Source organism: Anas acuta, chromosome W (genome assembly GCF_963932015.1).
Source record: "Anas acuta chromosome W, bAnaAcu1.1, whole genome shotgun sequence".
In the NCBI taxonomy this organism is placed as follows: Eukaryota; Metazoa; Chordata; class Aves; order Anseriformes; family Anatidae; genus Anas; species Anas acuta.
The window spans coordinates 9,200,394-9,220,861 of NC_089016.1; the positions used below are offsets into that span (position 1 = coordinate 9,200,394).

The 20,468-nt window shown below is 49.7% G+C and overlaps 2 protein-coding genes across 2 annotated transcripts; both read right to left on the reverse strand.

Moving 5' to 3' along the window:
* Nucleotides 1–8,203: 8,203 nt before the first annotated feature.
* On the reverse strand, nt 8,204–9,145 carry LOC137846841 (olfactory receptor 14A16-like). Its single transcript, XM_068664951.1, has one exon. The coding sequence runs from the start codon at nt 9,143–9,145 to the stop codon at nt 8,204–8,206; it is 942 nt and encodes a 313-aa protein (XP_068521052.1).
* Nucleotides 9,146–19,313: 10,168 nt separating this feature from the next.
* Nucleotides 19,314–20,249, reverse strand: LOC137846842 (olfactory receptor 14C36-like). Its single transcript, XM_068664952.1, has one exon. It carries the CDS (start codon nt 20,247–20,249, stop codon nt 19,314–19,316), a length of 936 nt encoding a protein of 311 aa, XP_068521053.1.
* Between the last annotated feature and the right edge of the window lie 219 nt (nt 20,250–20,468).

Sequence of the window (20,468 nt, forward strand, 5' to 3'; positions counted from 1 at the left end):
TGTGTTCAGAAGATCTATTCTTAATAATATGCAAATATTTTGATTCATATTATACCATATCATTTTTATCGTTACTAGTGTATTCGTAAGTTTTTCATTAATAGTAATCCTAACAGAAATCAAAGGGTATTTGGGAAAATGATACAACATTTCTTAAATTATATTTCTTTGTTAGTATTTGAACTACATTTCATTTTGTTTTTAATAATCTCATTCTTAGCATTCTGAATTTTACATCTTGTGTAAGGTTTGACCACATCATCTAATGTACATACAGAACCAGGCTTCCTTGCTAGAGAAAGACAGTAAAGATGTCAGTGGAATTTCATTGGTCTCAGTATCCTTCTCTTCCCATCTCCTCTGGAGCTGGGGAAGCAGCCCCAGAATCCAGGAGGGGCTCAGGTCCAAGAGCCCAGCTGCCACAGTTAGGAGCAGTGTATTTGGATTCGACCTTGTGGATCTAGGTGACAGTCCTGTCATCTCTATAGCAGGGTGTCATGGTTCCACTCGAGTGGGCAGCCGAGCTCCACCACAGCTGCTCTCTCACTCCCCCTCCTCAAAGAGGAATGGGGAGAAAATATGTGAAAAGGGCTTAAAGGTTGAGATAAAGATGAGAAAATCACTCAGTAATTATTGTAACGGGCAAAACAGACTCAGCATAAGGAGATAGTAAGGTTTATTGCTCATTACTAACAAGCTAGAGAAGTGAGAAACAAAGGAAAGAAACCAAAAGCACCTCTCCCCCCATCCACCCTCTTCCACCTCCTCCCCCTGAGCGGCGCAGGGGAACGGGGGAATGGGGGTTATGGTCAGTCTACAGCGTTTCTTCTTTGCCACTCCTTCTCGGTCACTCTCGTCCCCTGTGCTGTGGGGTCCCTCCCACGGGATGCAGTCCTTGATGAACTGATCCGGCGTGGGCTTCCCACAGGCAGCAGCTCTTCCAGAACTGCTCCAGATATGGGTCTGTACCACGGGGTCCATCCCTCAGGAGCAAACTGCTCCAACCTGGCTCCCCCACAGGCAGCAGCTCCTGCCAGGTCACCTGCTCCTGCGTGGGCTCCTATCCACGGGCTACAGGTCCGGCCCGGAATCTGCTCCGGCAGGGGTCTTCCACAGGCGGCAGCCTCCGTCGGTGCAGGTCCACCTGCTCCACCGTGGTCTCCTCCACGCGCTGCAGCGTGAAACCCTGCTCCACCGTGGTACTCCATGGGCTGCAGGGGGACATCCTGCTTCACCATGGTCCTCACCACAGGCCGCAGGGGACTTCTGCTCCGGCGCCTGGAGCACCTCTCCCCCTCCTTCTACACTGACCTTGGCACCTGCAAGGCTGTTTCTCACTCCCTTGACTCTCCCGGCTGCTGTGTGGCGCAGCGTTTTTTTTCCCTGTCTTAAATATGCTCTCACAGAGGCGCAAAACAACATCGCTTATTGGCTCAGATCTGGAAAACAACGGGGCCCTTCCCAAACATGGGGCGGCTTCTAGATCTTTCTCACAGAAACCACCCCTATGGCCCCCTGCTACCAAAACCTTGCCACGTAAACCCACTACACACCTGCATGGGGCATGGGGCTCTGCCACCCGCCTGGCCCCGGGTTTAACTCCTTGTCTCTGCTGGGCCCCACCTTCCACACCCAAATGTGTCCCTTGGCTGTCGGCTCCCTTTCCCCTGCCCTGTGGGAATACCAAGCCGGGGCGGAAAGGTTACCATTAGGTGTGCTGGTGCTTGTGTAATCCACATTGGTGATGGCACAAATGACGGTTCCTTCACCAGTGATGCACATCCTTCTTCATGTTAGGCCAAAATCAACGTATTTCTCTCTCTGCTTTTCCTCATGGATGAACTGGATTAGGTCTCCTTGATTATTCTGAGGCACAATGCAATGTTTTTTGCCTTCTGCTACTCAGGCACAATATGTGTGACTTTCCCTTACTCTGCACATTGTCTTCACGGGTCATTCCGTATTTGTTGCTTTCAAATCCTTAGTTGGACGGGGGCCATTTCCGTTCAGGTGGGGCAAGCTGATGTGTTCTGTTTCAGCCATTTGAAGCATGCTATACTTGAGTTTATCAGCCTGAATTTGCCAAAGATGACCCAGGAAAGTAAACAGATGTTCATGTGTCTAGTAGGAATTAGGGAGAGTATTTCAGCTTTCCAATGGCTATTTCAAATCCAGGACAGTCCCAGGAACCCACTGAAGAAGAGGTTTGTCTTTGAAGGGGTGTTCCTGTGCTGGAGGGGGCTGCAGTTACAGGGACAAAGATCACTGCTGGCAGTGGAGGTGCCCTGGGAACTCCACCTGGCTCCATCTGATTTTCCCAAAGGGCTCTGGCATCCTGCAGGTCTTTTCTGACATCTGCCAGTCCAGAGAAGTGTCTCAAATACAACGGGGCCACTGGAGGTTTTCCCTCGATATTCTCATGGTCAGACAGCTGAATGTCCCCTTTCCAGCTGCCTGTCTGGACCTGGAGTTCCCATGGTTCTCCTGGTTTGCCCTCCCCTTTCTCTTTGATCATTCAGACCACTCTCACCAACCCAGTTGCTGCTTGGAGTTTCAGTGAATTCAAGCTCGCCCATCTCTTAGCATCTTGACTAATGATTTCCTTAGAAAGAACTCATCATTTCTCATTGAATTTTTATGATATGGATTAATATTAACACAATTACTTAAAATTTCCTATTAGTCCGTGTAAAATATATCACGCACAGTCATCCTTTTGGGAACGTAAACATCACTGGAGGCAACAAAATAAGGAACTTGAACTTTTTTTTTTTTTTTTTTGAAAATTGCAGCATGATTTCCTGTTGTTTGTTTTGAAATAGGAAAAACCCTGCTCTTCCCACCCAAGCAGGGCTTCAAAGGAGAAACCCTAGACCAATATAACCAGGAGAATGATGCTCTAAACTGAAACACAACAAAATTCAGCCTTTAAAATGAGGAAAGATTTTTATTACATGCTCTTTGAAATCTTCCCCCTTAACTAGAAAATGAAATCTCTACAATTAGCTGAACAAGTCTTGAAGACTTGAAGAAAATGGTGGGAGATATATGGCTCCTTAGGAGTTTCTGTGTTTTAATGAGTTCCATGGTGTATTTTGGTGCTGAGGCTATGAAGTTCAGGTACTGAGAAGAGAATGATGCAACTGCTAGAGAAAGTAAAGTCAGAAGGACAAGTTGAAGTGACTTGGAGTATTAATGGTCCCCACTGAGGGCTTTTACCAACAAAGCCTCCCCAGGAACTTATTAGGGCAGATAGTTGGAGGCCGTGACTACAGACAGGCAAAGCACTGTGCTGAGAAAAGTTTTGATTTGCTTTGATGAAGCAGAAGGGCCAAGGCGTGCCACCAGCTACTGGAGGGGAGATCCTGTACCCCATGTCTGGCTCCAGGCTTTTGCTGTGGGTATGTGGGATGTGGTGGGCAGTGTGATACCTTGGGAAGAACACAGGTATGACACCTCCCAACCTCTGCACAGGGTAGCAAGGAAGCAATGATGGCCCATAGCAATGAGTATAACGTGTCTCCTCTTAATCTCTACACAAAGGGACAAAAATGTCAGGGCTGTTGGGTCCTTCCATTCTTGCCAGCACCCACCTCTTTTTCCTCTCTGCTGTGTCACACTTAGTCCTATGCCCCTGAACTCTACAGACACCCATCTCATTTCATGACCTTGCTTTCATCCTGGCATTTCCATCATTTCACCAATGTTTCATCAACTCTCACCAATTGTTCCTTGAAACACAAAGCTAGGGTCTGAGCACAGACACTCTTTAGGTGACCTCGGGTACAACAGCACCATCCGTTCAGGAATATTTCTTCCTCCTTCTGACAAGAGCAACCTTCCATGGTGCACTTAGTGGCAGTTTTTTTCTCTCCTGCTCTTTCCTACTGCCAAGGGAAGCTCCACCAGGGTGGAAACCACTCCTGAAGTAGGCATCCCAACCCAGCAGGCTCCTTGCAGCCTCGCAGCCAACCAGACACAAGTCACCTCAACAGCAGCTTCCAAGCCAGGGGCCTGCTGCTGGCCTTGCAGCTTCTTGGCTACACACAGCCAAACCTTGTGCATCCTGCTGCCCAGTCATGGACTCAAGCAGAAGGGACAGGACAACCCATCTGGGGGCCTTCTCTCTGGGTCCTCCTGGGTGTGTAGGCAGAGGGGATCCCCCAGTCAGCATGCCAAGCAGGTGCCTTCTGCTGGCCTAGCAGGGCCACTGCCAGATGTCAGCCCAAAAGTGCAGATCCCAGGGAGAAGGCAAGGGTGACCTGCCACCTCCAGACACAAGTGACCTCCCAGTCCCTTTCTGTGACACATTCCTGCTGCTGCCCTATCAAGTGCAGAGACAGAAGTGACCTCAAAATCACTGCCACAGTCACATTCCTGCTGCTGGGGCAGGAGATGCTGAGGCAGATCAGGCTCATCAGAGCATTCCCATCTATCTCCTCCTTGTGGCCCACAAGCTGATCAGATCCATGGCCCCTCACATCCATCTTTGAATGCCATGTGACTGCAGAGCAACCTCATGGTTCCTACCCTGCCCCATGCGCCTAGCACCTTAAGTGCTTGGGATAAGTGCCAAGCACCTTAAGTGCTTAAGAATAGGGTTAGGAAAAGGGTTGGATGTGAAGAAGTTAATGCAAAGGAACCTTGACTTTGGGTGTTAGGCCTTCATGTATGAGATTAGGGACTAGGGCTCACCTTTCTGTGACAGAGATTAATCAAATGCGTAGTGGAAGGGTTTGGTGTTCGGCTTGTGGTGTCAGGTCTTTGGTTAGGGTATGTAAAAATTCTTTGGTTTAGGATTTTGTTTAGGTTTGCAAGAAATCTAGGGCTAAATAGAGTGTGTTAATCGTAGTGTTAAGGGCAGGGATCAGGGTGAAGAAGAGAGTAAGGGTGATGTACTGCAGCTGTGGACTAGTTTTGGCTTCAAGGGATCTTGTGGTCAAATATTAGAGCAGCGGATTCCTGTCAGGGTGTGGGGTAACATTTAGCTTTATGGATTAACGTTACAGGTTAAAATAGGGCAAGGGCCTCACATGACTGCTTTAAGTCTGCTTTATGGTAGGATCAACATTACCTGAACATTCTTACCTCTGCAAAATCATTAGCTTCTGCTGTCCACGCTCCTTTGCCCTCCCACAAATCTCACATCTCTGTTGGCCAGGCTTCTCCTGACTTCCCCATATCAGTCATCTTCTTAGGGGAAGTTTGGAGAACCAGCATGGAGAAGGAGAGAAACGTCTGTAGGAGCACTGTGCACAATGGGCCCAGCAGTTCTGCAACACCACAGAAGCAGGCCTGAAGGATGAGTTTAGGCAAAAGCTGATACCTCTGACATGACAACACCTATTCAAGACCTCTTCCTCTACGGGGTCTACCAGCTACTTAGAAAGAGGGGATCTCACAAACTGTGTGCAGAGCAGGTGCATCTGCTGTCCTGTCATGAAGACCAGCAGATGTGAGCCTAAAGGCACAGACCCCAGCCAGAAGTCAAGGTTTGAGCTGTCGGCTACTTCAGAAAGAAGTCAACTCCCAGCCACTTAACAGCCATTAGCTTCCTACTGGGCTGACAGCTCCCGAGGCACCACTGCCCTCGTAATACAACACCTACCAAACACACCCTTTTTGGCCCAGAATCTGCCCAGCTAGAAGTGAGCTGGTGGTGATCCTCCAAGCTCATGGTACACCTGCTGGGCTCACAGCCTCTCTGACACTCAGGAGCCAGTTCTGTGCCAGTCCTGTGAGGTGCTAGGGCAGGAGGAACCTTGCAGGTAATGTTCCAGCCCCATGTCTGTTGGCAGTCTCTCAGCTCCTTGTGCACAGTGAAGATCACACTCAAGTCCAGAAGCCTGAAGCAGACCTAGAAGACACTCAGGGGAAGCACCAGCCCCAGCTCCAGCCCCATCTGGCGGTGCTGCTCTGCAGAGCGAGGGGGCTGTGGTATCTGGGGCATGGGGGCACTCTGCAGGGCTGTGCTGGGCAGGCTGGGAGGCAGACCCAGCTCCTGGGGTCACTGTCATTGCCCCAGGGCTGCAAGGAATCACTCGCCAGGCTCCTTTGCTGGGGCTGATGCATGCCCTGGGGCTGCAGAGCTCTCCTCTGCCTGCTCACACCAGACTGAGCACTTGAGCTCTGCTCAGTCCACATGGGACACAACATGGTGCTCAGCGGTAAATATTGGGGTCATCTTTCCAAGCTAAGGTACCAGTTTCTCAGAGACTGGCAGCACAGTGGACTGCTTATGGGAATTGAAGAGTTACTAAATATTCCTCATGTTCGGGGTTAGAATTTCTTTTTCTTTCATTTTTCTTTTCCTTTTCTTTACTTATGTTTCTATCTCTCTGAGTTTTTATGTGTTTTGTTTTGTTTGTTTGTTTGTTTGTTTTGGTTTGTTTTATTTTGTTTTCCCCATCTCCCTCTAGAGGAGGAGGAAGCAGGTATTCCCTCCTCTACCTCTAGAGGAGGAGGAAGCAGGCAGATCATACATGTATAGTGTCTGGTTGGGGTGAGCAAGGAGGAGGCTGGCTATGGTGCCAGGAAATGGAGGTCCATGAAGCTGCAGGAGCCCTGCTCTCTTGCCTGGGAGATCCCCAGCACACAGTGCCTGTGCCCCGCAGGGCCAGCCCCGCTCCCCAGGCCAGCACAAGAGGCCTGGCCCAGCCACAGAGCAGCCTGCCCCGAGCAGGGGCCTGCACAAAGAGCCTTCCCTTTGCCCTTTCCCCATCAGTGCAGGCCCAACAACGTGGTTCTGCTCTTCCCCAGGGCCATCCCTGCTCCCAGAGAGGGCCCAGGGCAGTATGTCCATGCTGGCCTGGCTGGCCATTGCTGCTTCCCTCCCTGTGCTTCCCTGCAGGGCCCCGACCTGGTGGTGCTGCTGTGAGAGCCAGGGGCTGTGGTGACCCCGGACCACACGCGTCTTCGCCCTGCCCGTGCTGCTAAGGCTGGGCAGCAGACCCAACTCCATGGGGATCTCTGCTGCTGAGCCCCTTTCCATGTGTGCTGATGGCTCAGCAGCACAGGGCAGTGCTGGGCAGGGCCATGGGGTGTGTCTGAGGGCACAAAGGGCAGGCGAGTGCTGCACAGACCTGGTCCATGAGGCCTCAAAAAGGTTATCCTCAATTACTCTACACTCTTAGGGGCCTTTGTCTGCTGGCACATCACCACCACTCCTGCCATGGCAGAGCTGTCCTTACCCCATGGACTCCTCAGATTCCCCTTTTTCTATACCTAACTCTTCTTTGGATGGCCATTAATTTAATGAGGTTCTTATCCCTACCAACTCAGTGTTGCATGTTCTCCCTGCAGATCCCCTGACATCTCCTGGCAGATCCAGATTCCTCTCCAGGCTGACAGTGGCCATGAGCCCCACTGCAGGGGGGCAGTGCCATGCAGATGAGTCCAAGACCAGTTGCTGTCAGGTGCTGCCATAAAGCTCTTGGTCAGGCCCTTGGTCCCTCACAGACTGTCTTTGGAATTTAAGTCTATGTTCTTCATTCCAGGAAGTCCCAACTAAAACCCCATTTGTTACTGTGGTGCTAGCAGGGAGGCAGGGCTGCACAGTGACCCAGGGCTGCACAGTGCCTGCTGCTGCCTGCAGCCACAGGGATGTCACTGTAGAGACAACAGGACTGTCACCAAGGTACACGAGATATCAGGGCTTACCCAGAAAAAAAAGAAGCACAATGTGGAAGCCAAAAGAGAGCAGCAGTGACAAGGACACGTCCTGCTGCTGGCCGTGGCCATGGCTCCAGGGAAGCAGCAGCCCCGACCCAAAGGCAGCAGAGAGGCAGAGCCAAGCGGGCAGTGAGGGGCAGCCCCGGGGGTCACCGGGGCTGCTCCTGCATGTGGCAGCTGGGCTCTTGGCCCTGAGCCCCTCCTGCGTGCTGGGGCTGCTCCCCCAGCTCCAGAGGAGATGGGAAGAGAGGGATCCTGAGACCATTGAACTTATGCTGTCTTCTTGATTGTCTATACCTACAGAGGAAGCCTAGTTCAATAGGTTGAATAGAAGATGGAGTCAAAGTAAATAATTACTTAATAAATTAAACCCATATCAAAAGTTATGAAAATAATAAAAATGAAAAATGAAATGAAAATCTCTCATGTCAGTTTCTCAAATAGAACGGTAGTGTTTAGAAGACTATTATTATTATTACAATATGATAATAATAGTAAGTATAAAAATGACATGATACAAATCACAATAATGTTAACAACACTGATGCTTAAGAAGCACATATAGAAACAGTTTCCTCACTGCAACCTTGAGCTCCTGGTTCCTCATGCTGTAGATGAGGGGGTTCACTGCTGGAGGTACCACCGAGTAGAGAAGTGACACCACCAAGTCTAGAGATGGAGATGAGATGGAAGCGGGCTTCAGGTAGACAAAAATGCCAGTGCTGACCATCAGGGAGACCACGGCCAGGTGAGGGAGGCATGTGGAAAAGGCTTTGTGCTTGCCCTGACAAGAGGGCATCCTCAGCACAGCCCTGAAGATCTCCACATAGGACACCACAATGAAAACAAAACAACCAAATGCTAAAGAAAGACTAAACAGAACTGCCCAAACTTCCCTGAGGTAGGCATCTGAGCAGGAGAGCTTGAGGATGTGGGGGATCTCACAGAAGAACTGGTCCACAGCATTGCCTTGGCAGAGGGGAAGGGAAAATGTGCTAGCCGTGTGCAGGACAGCAATGAGAAGGCCACTGCCCCAGGCAGCTGCTGCCATCTGGGCACAAGCTCTGCTGCCCACGAGGCTCCCATAGTGCAGGGGCTTGCAGATGGCAACGTAGCGGTCGTAGGCCATGATGGTGAGAAGGAAATACTCCGATGACATCAACAAGACAAAGAGAAAGACCTGTGCAACACATCCTTGATAGGAGATGGCCCTGGTGTCCCAGAGGGCATTGGCCATGGCTTTGGGCAGAGTGGTGGAGATGCAGCCCAGGTCGAGGAGGGCGAGGTTGAGGAGGAAGAAGTACATGGGGGTGTGGAGGCGGTGGTGGCAGGCTACGGCGCTGAGGATGAGGCCATTGCCCAGGAGGGCAGCCAGGTAGATGCCCAGGAAGAGCGCGAAGTGCAGGAGCTGCAGCTCACGTGTGTCTGCAAATGCCAGCAGGAGGAACTCGCTCACTGAGCTGATGTTCATCATTCTTTGACCTCGAAAATGGCTGTCTGTTGAAGAGGAGAAGGCAGAGCAGAGTTAGAACAGAGTATTTAAACTAAAACCTATTACAAGCCTAAGAACACCCCCAGCCCAAGCCCCTCTTTTTGCAGCAGAACCTCAAAGGCTCTCAAAGCCTACTGCATTTCCCACTGCCCCCCCAAGAAAGAAGACCCAGCAGGAGACCCTTCCAGGACCTGCAGCTGCATGGCCCTGCAGCCAGGCACTTACCTTGTCAAGGGCTGTGCAGGTTTCTCCTGCAGGCAGCTCTCAGCATCCTCCCACTGCCAACTGCCTTCAACCACTCTCTCGTTTTCTTCTCTCTGTGTCTGTGCCTCTGTGTCTCTTTCCTGCTGCGCTGTGCAGAGGAGCTGCTCCTGGGCACAGCTGTCTCTCTGCACCACGGCCCTCTTGCCACGAGCTCTCTCTGTCCCACGAGCCTGGCCCAGCTCAGCAGCACAGCACCAGCCCAAGGCACTGCAATCACCCCTCTGGGGGCTTTGCTGATGAGCCCACAAACCTCAGGCACTCAGAGACAATTGAAGACATCTCTCCAGAAGTGCAAGTCAGAGGCAAGTTTCCTGCAGTGTCCCCCTGAGGGCCAGCACTGACACAGCCTCCCTTGGAGCTCGTTAGAGCAGAACCCTGGAGGCAGTGAGGACAAGGAGACAAAGGCAATGTGAAGGTGACACTGATGTGTAGGAAGACTGGATGTGTGTCACCAAACACAAAGGTCAGGCCTTCTCTCCCAACTCAAGGAAGGGAGATCTTTCCCTTCACAGAATACTCAGGGCTCTTTGTGGGGCAGTAGGAGATGGGGATGTGCATGGCCAAGTGTAGGGGAATGGTACGACCCCTGCCTGCTTCATGGGTTGGCGAGGAGTTAATTAGGCTCCATTGCTTTAGTGATTAGCTTTGTCCTCATAGGGCTCAGTGGCAGAGACAACAGCCGTAGCCATGGACACATATATCTCATAAGACAGCTCTGTAGAAAGCTGGCCTGGTTCCTGGTGAGCAGGCACCACTGCTCATATGGCATCCCTCGTGGTGTCCAGGCCCTCCTCTTCCTGGACACTACTCCTCAGCAGGGTCCCTCCAATGTGTGGGGTTCCTCTTCCTCTGCTGAAGGACTGAGCTCTTCTCTCTTGTAAATGTCAAGCGGTTTGTCTCGACAAAATCCCACAGTTTCTCGATGTTCGCCCATGTCCTGGTTTCAGTTAGAACAGAGCTAATTTTCTTCCTAGTAGCTGCTAGGGTGCTATGTTTTGACTTAGGATGGGAAAAGTGCTGATAACACGCTGATGTTTTAATTGTTGCAGAACAGTGCTTACACCAAGCCAAGGACGTTTCAGCTTCTCACTCTGTCCTGCCAACGGGCAGGCTGGGAGTGCAACAGGAGCTGGGAGGGGACAGACCCAGGACAACTGACCCAAACTGGCCAAAGGGGTATTCCATACCTTCTGATATCGTGCTAAACAATATTTAGGGGTGGCTAGCTGGGGTGGGGGGCCAGCACTGCTCAGGGTTATGCTGGGCATCGGTCAGCGGGTGGCGAGCACTTGCATTGTACATCACTTGTTTGTACACATTATTAGTTGTAGTAATATTATAATCATAGTTATTATTATTATTATTGTTATTATTATTATTATTGTTGTTATTATTATTTTCCTGTCTTATTAAACTGTCTTTATCTCAACTCACAGGCTTCACTTTCCTGTTTCTCTCCCCCATCCCAGAGAGGGAGGGGGGAGGGTGAGCGAACGGCTGTGTGGAGTTTAGCTGCCGGCCAGGTTCAACCACGACAGTCTTTTTGGTGCCTAACTTGGGGCCCAAAAGTTTGAGATAATGGCAGATCTGACCAGAGTGTGTTAAAATAAAATTGGTATAAGTATTAGACCTGCTTAATAGTTACTTGCCATAATGCTGATTGCTTTAATCTCAACTCTGCTGCGCCTGTTTTCCAAATTGAGTATTATAGCACAATATTTTCCGTATTTGCTCTCTGTCATGTTGCCCTTATCCTCTCCGGGCCATGGTTTAAGATCATTATGGTACTGTGTGTTGTAACAGTGGCTTATGAGACGATGAAATATCTGGTCATGACTCTAACTTGGTATTTGTACTCAGTAACGTCGTCGACTCTATACTTTGGAAACCGTATCTCGGAAACTATTAGCAATTATACCTGTTGCCTCTTTTCATTAGGGAGTCAATCTGTGGAGGGGAAAGGGGAAGATATTTTTTCTTACTCATTCACTCTCTCTTTCTCCTTCACCACTCCCTTATCCTCCTCGATCACTCTCCCTTTCTCCTTTACCACCCTCTTATCCTCTGAGCTTATTACAATAGCTCTCCAAGATATTGAATATCCTTGGGATACTCAGACCAGCATGGTCTTGTTGTTATGCCTCCTGAATATGCTTCAGGTTTTGCTTAAAGATAAACAACTACTTAAGAATCTTATCCAGAGATCTGCCCGGAGGCAGGATAGTTGTGGGTGGCAGGGAGTATGGGTGGATATGGGCAGGCATCTAGAGCAGTGGGAACCTCCAGTGTTTTGGAAATTTTCCCCTGAACAACTGCAAAATCCTAAAAAAATGGTAGAATGCTTGAAAAAAAGGTGTCATGACTCTGGTAGTTCCAAAGTAACACAAATCATTGTAACATGCTGGGTCCTGGCTCATGTCTATTGAGCTGCAATTCATACTAGTATCAACTTAGTGACAGACCCTGCAGCCACTCCAAGTCCTGTGACAGACCCAACGGCCACTCCAATCCCTATGGTGGACCCTGCAGCCACTCCATTTCCAGCCCCTGCAGCTGCTCCGGCTCCTGTGGCTGAGTCAGAGAAACGAGCTGTAGCAGTGCAAGTTGCCCCTGTAGAGAAGGTGAAAAAATGGTATAGAGATTCAGGTCGTTTAGAACGCAGAGAGTCTTCTGCCAAATCTAGGTATAGAGACGACAATGCTGGGCCATCAGGGATTCAGGAGGAGGAAGATGAGGATGCCAAAAAATCAACAGTAACTACCCGAAGCCTAAACGAGCGTGAGCTACGAGATGTGCAAAAAGATTTTGGTTGTTGTATAGGTGAGCAGCTTGTCACCTTGGGACAAGCAGCTTGGGACACCACAGCCAATTGTGTGGAATTAAAGGGGAAGGAAGCCAGACGACTGGGATCCCTTGCTAGAGACGCAGGCATTGACAAAGCAATTGCAGATGGAGCACAATCTCACAGCCTCTGGAGGCGTCTCCTCTCAGCTGTGAGGGAAAGGTATCCCTTCAAGGAAGAACTTGTATGTCTACCAGGCAAGTGGACCACTATGGAGAAGGGAATCCAGTACCTGAGGGAATTAGCCGTACGGGAAGTGATTTATGAGGATCCAGACCTCAGACAAACATCCAAAGATCCAGATGAAGTCAGGTGTACACGACCCATGTGGCGGAAGTTTGTACGGAGTGCACCATCATCATATGCCAGCTCATTGGCAATAATGGCCTGGAAAGAGGATGAGGAACCCACAGTGGATGAAGTGGCTAAACAACTCCGGCAGTACGAAGAAAGTCTCTGCTCTTCCTTACAGGCCTGTGTCTCAGCTGTGGAGAAACTTTCTGAAGAGTTCTACCAACTTAAAGAGAATCTATCTTCCCCCCAACCTGAACCAACCAGTGTCCAACGACCGAAAGAGAACACCTGGGAGAAACTTTCTGAAAAGGTTCACCAACTTGAAGAGAGATTATTCTCCTCTGTACCTGTACAGAGCAGTGTCTCAGCTATCAGGGGTAGGCGTTCATCCACACAAGGAAGACGCTATGGTGGGTACTCACCCCGTGCCACCCTGTGGTTTTACTTACGAGACCATGGAGAGGACATGAGAAAATGGGATGGAAAATCTACCGCGACCCTAGAGGCACGGGTACGTGAGTTGCAAAAGAAAACAATCAGGAAAAAAGGGCTTCTCTGAAAAGTTTGCTGCTCCAACTTCCAGCAGACAGTCTTTCAAACACAGAAACAAAGAAGATTCTGACCAGGATTAGGGAGGCCCTGCCTCCAGCCAGGGGGAGGGAAGGGACAATCGAGTTTATTGGACTGTGTGGATTCGATGGCCTGGCACATCAGACGCACAGAAGTATAAGGCTTTAGTAGACACCGGTGCACAATGTACTATAATGCCATCGAGCTATAAAGGACCAGAGCCCATCTGTATTTGTGGAGTGACAGGGGGATCTCAGCAGTTGACTGTATTGGAGGCTGAAGTAAGTCTGACTGGGAATGAGTGGGAAAAGCACCGCATTGTGACTGGCCCGGATGCTCCATGTATCCTTGGCATAGACTATCTTAGAAGAGGATATTGCAAGGACCCAAAAGGGTTCCGGTGGGCTTTTGGTATAGCTGCCTTAGAGACAGAGGGCATTAAACAATTATCTACCTTGCCTGGTCTCTCAGAGGACCCTTCTGTTGTGGGGTTGCTGAGGGTCGAAGAACAGCAAGTGCCAATCGCTACCACAACTGTGCACCGGCGGCAATATCGCACTAACCGAGACTCCCTGATTCCCATCCATAAGCTAATTCGTCAATTGGAGAGCCAAGGAGTGATCAGCAAGACTCATTCACCTTTCAATAGTCCCATATGGCCAGTGCGAAAGTCTAATGGCGAGTGGAGACTAACAGTGGACTATCATGGCCTGAACAAAGTCACGCCACCACTGAGTGCTGCAGTGCCGGACATGCTGGAACTTCAGTACGAACTTGAATCGAAGGCAGCCAAGTGGTACGCCACAATTGATATCGCTAATGCATTTTTCTCCATCCCTCTAGCAGCAGAGTGCAGGCCACAATTTGCTCTCACTTGGAGGGGAGTCCAATATACTTGGAATCGGCTGCCCCAGGGGTGGAAACACAGCCCTACCATTTGCCATGGGCTGATCCAGTCTGCGCTGGAGCAGGGGGAAGCTCCTGAACACCTGCAGGACATCGATGACATTATTATGTGGGGTGACACAGCAGAGGAAGTTTTTGAGAAAGGGAAGAAAATAGTCCAAATCCTTTCTCAAAAAAACAGTTTTGCCATAAAACAAAATAAAGTCAAAGGACCTGCATGAGAGATCCAGTTTTTAGGAATAAAATGGCAAGATGGACGTCGTCAAATGGATGTGATCAACAAAATAACAGCTATGTCTCCACCAACTAACAAAAAAGAAACACAGACTTTCCTAGGTGTTGTGGGGTTTTGGAGAATGCACATCCCAAATTACAGTCTGATTGTAAACCTGCTCTACCAAGTAACCCGTAAGAAGAATGATTTTGAATGGGGCCCTGAACAACGACAAGCCTTTGAACAAATCAAGCAGGAAATAGTCCATGCAGTAGCCCTTGGGCCAGTTCAAACAGGACCAGATGTAAAGAATGTGCTCTACACTGCAACGGGGGAGAACGGCCCCACCTGGAGCCTCTGGCAGAAAGAACCTGGGGAAACTCGAGGTCGGCCCCTGGGGTTTTAGAGTCGGGGATACAGAGGATCTAAGGCCCGCTATACTCCAACAGAGAAGGAGATATTGGCAGCATATGAAGGAGTTTGATCTGCTTCAGAGGTGGTCGGTACTGAAGTGCAGCTCCTCCTGGCACCCCGATTGCCAGTACTAGGCTGGATGTTCAAGGGAAGGGTCTCCTCTACACATCATGCAACTGATGCTACATGGAGCAAGTGGGTTGCACTGATTACTCAGCGGGCTCGAATAGGAAACCCCAGTCGCCCAGGAATATTGGAAGTGATCATGGACTGGCCAGAAGGCAAATACTTTGGGATATCATCAGAGGAGGAAGTGGGTCGTGCTGAAGAAGCCCCGCTGTACAATCAGTTACCAGAGAATGAGAAGAAATATGCCCTGTTCACTGATGGGTCCTGTCGTATTGTGAGGAACCATCGGAGATGTAAGGCTGCTGTATGGAGTCCTACAAGACGAGTTGCAGAAGCTGCTGAGGGAGAAGGTGAATCGAGTCAGTTTGCAGAAGTGAAGGCCATTCAGCTGGCTTTAGACATTGCTGAACGAGAAAAACGGCCAGTTCTCTATCTCTACACCAATTCATGGATGGTAGCAAATGCCCTGTGGGGATGGTTACAGCAATGGAAGCAAAACAACTGGCAGCACAGGGGCAAACCCATCTGGGCTGCTGCATTGTGGCAAGATATTGCTGCTCGGGTAGAGAACCTGGCTGTGAAAGTACGCCACGTAGATGCTCATGTGCCCAAGAATCGGGCTACTGAAGAACATCAGAACAACCAGCAGGTGGATCAGGCTGCTAAGATTGAAGTAGCTCAGTTGGACCTGGATTGGCAGCATAAAGGTGAATTATTTATAGCCCGATGGGCCCATGACACCTCAGGCCATCAAGGTAGAGATGCAACATACAGATGGGCTCGTGATCGAGGGGTGGACCTAACCATGGACGCTCTAGCACAGGTTATTCATGACTGTGAAACATGTGCTGCAATCAAGCAAGCCAAACGGTCAAAGCCTCTTTGGTATGGAGGACGATGGCTGAAATATAAATATGGAGAGGCCTGGCAGATTGATTACATCACACTCCCTCAAACTCGCAATGGCAAGCACCACTTACTTACAATGGTGGAAGCAACCACCGGATGGCTGGAAACATATCCTGTGCCTCATGCCACCGCCCGGAACACCATCCTGGGCCTTGAAAAGCAAGTCCTATGGTGACATGGCACCCCAGAAAGAATAGAATCAGACAATGGAACTCATTTCCGAAACAACCTTATAGACACTTGGGCCAAAGAGCATGGTATTGAGTGGGTGTATCACATCCCCTATCATGCACCAGCCTCCGGGAAAGTTGAAAGATACAATGGCCTGTTAAAGACTACCTTGAAAGCAATGGGTGCTGGGACATTCAAAAATTGGGATACGCATTTGGCAAAGGCCACCTGGTTAGTCAATACTAGGGGATCTACCAACCGAGCTGGACCTGCCCAATCCAACCTGTTACGTACTGTAGATGGGGATAAAGTTCCTGTAGTACATGTAAAAAATATGCTGGGTAAAACAGTCTGGGCTACTCCTGCCTCAGGAAAAGGCAAACCCATTAGTGGAATTGCTTTTGCTCAGGGACCTGGATACACTTGGTGGGTGATTCAAAAGAACGGAGAGGTCCGGTGTGTACCTCAAGGGGATTTAATACTGGGTGAGAGTAGCCCATGAACTGAATTGTACCATGTTAATTACTATATAATACTGTATGTTATCACTACCATAACTACTATATGTGACTAATTAGAATGTATGGAAAAGAGTGTAACCTGAGCATGACATAAATGGTATGGAATAAGGGGTGGATAGATGTCCTGGTTTCAGTTAGCACAGAATTAATTTTCTTCCTAGTAGCTGGTGGAATGCTGTGTTTTGGCTTAGGATGAGAAGAGTGCTGATAACACCCCGATGTTTTAATTGTTGCAGAGCAGTGCTTATACCAAGCCAAGGACATCTCAGTTTCTTGCTCTGTCCTGCCAACGAGCAGGCTGGGGGTGCAGTAAGAGCTGGGAGGGGACAGAGCCAGGGCAGTAAGAGCTGGGAGGGGACAGACCCAGGACAGGTGACCCAAACTAGCCAAAGGGGTATTCCATACCATCTGACGTCATGCTAAACAATATATAGGGGTGGCTAGCTCGGGGGAGGGGGCCGGACTGCTCGGGGTTAGGCTGGGCATCGGTCAGCGGGTGGTGAGCAATTGCATTGTGCATCACTTGTTTGTACATATTATTATTACTTTCCTATTATCACCATTGTATTATTATTATTATTATTGTTATTATTATTTTTATTATTATTATTTTCCTGTCTTATTAAACTGTCTTTATCTCAACTCACGGGCTTCGCTTTCCATTTCTCTCCCCCGTCCCAGAGAGGGAGGGGGGAGGGTGAGCGAACGACTGCGTGGTGTTTAGCTGCCTGCCCGGTTAAACCACGACAGTGCTGATGACACCAAGCTGGGTGGTGCAGTCGACACACTGGAGGGAAGGGATGATTTGCAGATGGACCCAGACAGGCTTGAGAGATTGTCCTGTGAGAACCTCATGAGGTTCACAAAAGCCAAATGCAAGGTTCTGCAGCTGGACTAGGGCATTCCCAAGCACAAATACTGTGGAGAATGGATAGAGAGCAGCTCTAAGGAGAAGGACCTGGGGTGCTGGCGGATGAGAAGCTCAACCTGTGCCAGCAATGTCAGTTCACAGCCCAGAATGCCAACTGTATTCTAGGCTGCATCAAAGAAGTTTTGCCCAAAGCTTGAGAGAGATGATTCTCTTCCTCAGCTCTGCTCTTGGGAGACCACTCCTGGAGTACTGCATTCAGCTCTGGGGCCCCAAACTCAAGAAGGACATGGAAGTATTAGAAGGAGTCTAGAAGAGGCCAGAAACATGACAGAGAGGCTGTGGCACCCTTTCCGTGAAGACTGGCTGAGAAAGCTGGTTCTCTTCAGCCTGGAGAGACCCTATAGCAGCCTTCTAGTACCTAAAGGGGGCCTTTAGGTAATGTTTTAAAATCAAGAGGGGGTACTTTAAAATTAATTATAAGGAAGACACACTTTCCTTTGGGGGTAGTGATCAATGGAACAGGTTGCCCAGAGAAGTTGTGTCAACCCATCCCTAGCCCCTTTGTGGCCAGAAGCCTCCCATGCCAAACCACGATGGACACCCCCCCTGCAAAGTTGCTGTTTAACCTCATCTTTCCTGCATGGGGCCTCCTCTGCACCACAGAGCCCAGTCCCAGGTCCCACTTTGCCACAAGCACTCTACATGGGCGCTACAGGGCCTAACTCTACCATATCCTGCCCTGGCTCTGCCATACTGCTGGGCAGGGGAGAGGGTGACGGCAGCAAAGGGATGCGTTTGGGTGTGGAATGTGGAGCCTGGCAGAGACAAGGACTCAAGGGAGAGGACAGGGAAAGGCAGCAAATGCAGCACAAGCTGTGGAGTTGTTGAGGGGCCACATTTGTGCCAGAAACCTGGGTGGGCAGCAGCTGACAGGAGGCGAGGGTGATACTGTAAAAGCCAGTCAAAGTCTCTAAGACTCAAATAGGAGTTTTAGAAAGCAGGCATTCTATTATTGAGATGCTAGACGCACAGGAGATCACTAACCTGGTGTGCTTACAGAACTGTAAGCCCTCCCTCTCTGGGATGGGGGAGAGAAACGGGAAAGTGAAGCCCGTGAGTTGAGATAAAGACAGTTTATTAAGGCAGGAAAATAATAATAACAATTACAATAATAACAATAATGATGATAATAGTACTACTACTAATAATGTGTACAAACAAGTGATGCACAATGCAATTGCTCGCCACCCGCTGACCGATGCCCAGTCTAACCCCGAGCAGTTCAGCCCTCCTCCCCATGGCTAGCCACCCCTATCTATTGTTTAGCATAACGTCAGATGGTATGGAATACCCCTTTGGCTAGTTTGGGTCAGTCGTCCTGGGTCTGTCTCCTCCCAGCTCCTGCTGCACCCCCAGCCTGCCCGTTGGCAGGAGAGAGTGAGAAGCTGAGACGTCCTTGGCTTGGTATAAGCACTGCTCTGTAACAATTAAACATCACTGTGTTATTAGCACTCTTCTCATCCTAAGCGAAAGCACAGCATTCCACCACCTACTAGGAAGAAAATTACCTCTGTCTTAACTGAAACCAGGATATATATCCACCCCTTATATCACATCACTTATGTTATGCTAAGATTACACTCCCTACAAGACAATGTTCTGCAGCTGGCCATGGCCATGGCTCCAGGGAAGCAGCAGCCCCAACCCAAAAGCAGCAGAGAGGCAGAGCCCAGTGGGCAGTGAGGGGCAGCCCCGAGGACCACCGGGGCTGCTCCTGCATGTGGCAGCTGGGCTCTTGGCCCTGAGCCCCTCCAGAGGAGATGGGAAGAGACGCATACTGAGATCAGTGAATTTCTGATGGCTTCTTTATTGTCTTTATTTCCACTGGAAGACTAATCCTATGGGTAGATTAGATGATTTGGTCAATGTATATAAATTTATTAACAGGCAGGATGCTAAGAATAACATTACCGAAATAAAGGTAAAAGTGAACTGACGTGAATCACATTAGTTTCACATAATTATGACTATATATTATAAACTCATTATTGATGTTTAAGAAGCATGTATAGGAGCAGTCTCCTCACTCCATACTTTAGGTCCTTGTTTCTCATGCCGTAGATGAGGGGGTTCAGTGCTGGAGGTACCACTGAATACAGAAATGCCACCACCAGGTCCACGGATGGGGAGAAGACAGAGGGGGGCTTCAGGTAGGCAAACATGCCAGTGCTAAACATCAGGGAGACCACAGCCAGGTGTGGAAGGCACATGGAAAAGGCTTTGTGCTGGCCCTGCTCAGAGGGCATCCTCAGCACTGCCCTGAAGATCTGCACATAGGACACCACAATGAAAACAAAACAACCAAAGCCTAAAAAAACACTAAACACAAGAGACAAAACTTCCCTGAGGTAGGCATCTGAGCAGGAGAGCCTGAGGATGTGGGGGATTTCACAGAAGAACTGGTCCAAAACATTGCCTTGGCAGAGGGGCAGGGAAAATGTGTTGGCCGTGTGCAGGACACTGTACAGAAAGCCACTGCCCCAGGCAGCTGCTGCCATCTGGACACAAGCTCTGCTGCCCAGGAGGCTCCTGTAGTGCAGGGGCTGGCATATGGCAACGTAGCGGTCATAGGCCATGATGGTGAGAACATAAAATTCTGATGCAATCAAGAAGACAAAGAGAAAGACCTGTGCAGCACAGCCTTGATAGGAGATGGCCCTGGTGTCCCAGAGGGCATTGGCCATGGCTTTGGGCAGAGTGGTGGAGATGCAGCCCACGTCGAGGAGGGCGAGGTTGAGGAGGAAGAAGTACATGGGGGTGTGGAGGCGGTGGTCACAGGCTACAGCACTGAGGATGAGGCCATTGCCCAGGAGGGCAGCCAGGTAGATGCCCAGGAAGAGCGCAAAGTGCAGGAGCTGCAGCTCGCGCGTGTCTGCAAATGCCAGCAGCAGGAACTCGCTCACAGAGCTGATGTTGGGCATTTTTTGACATTCTCTGTTGGAGAGAAAAAGGTAGAACAAAGTTAGAACTGATTTGGATGAGGAAAACCCGTTACAGGTCATAGAGAACCCCCAAACAGAGCCTCTCTCTTTGCAGGAGATCGTTTGTGCAGCTCTCCTGCTTGAGCTGTGGCTGGTGCTGGCTGAGAGTGGCACTGGGCGCAGGGGCCACTATGGGCTGCAGAGGAGTCCTACCTGCAG

Excerpts from the sequence above, each read along its gene's own strand:
- LOC137846841 (XM_068664951.1), bottom strand. The coding sequence starts at position 9,145 with ATGATGAACATCAGCTCAGTGAGCGAGTTCCTCCTGCTGGCATTTGCA.
- LOC137846842 (XM_068664952.1), bottom strand. The coding sequence starts at position 20,249 with ATGCCCAACATCAGCTCTGTGAGCGAGTTCCTGCTGCTGGCATTTGCA.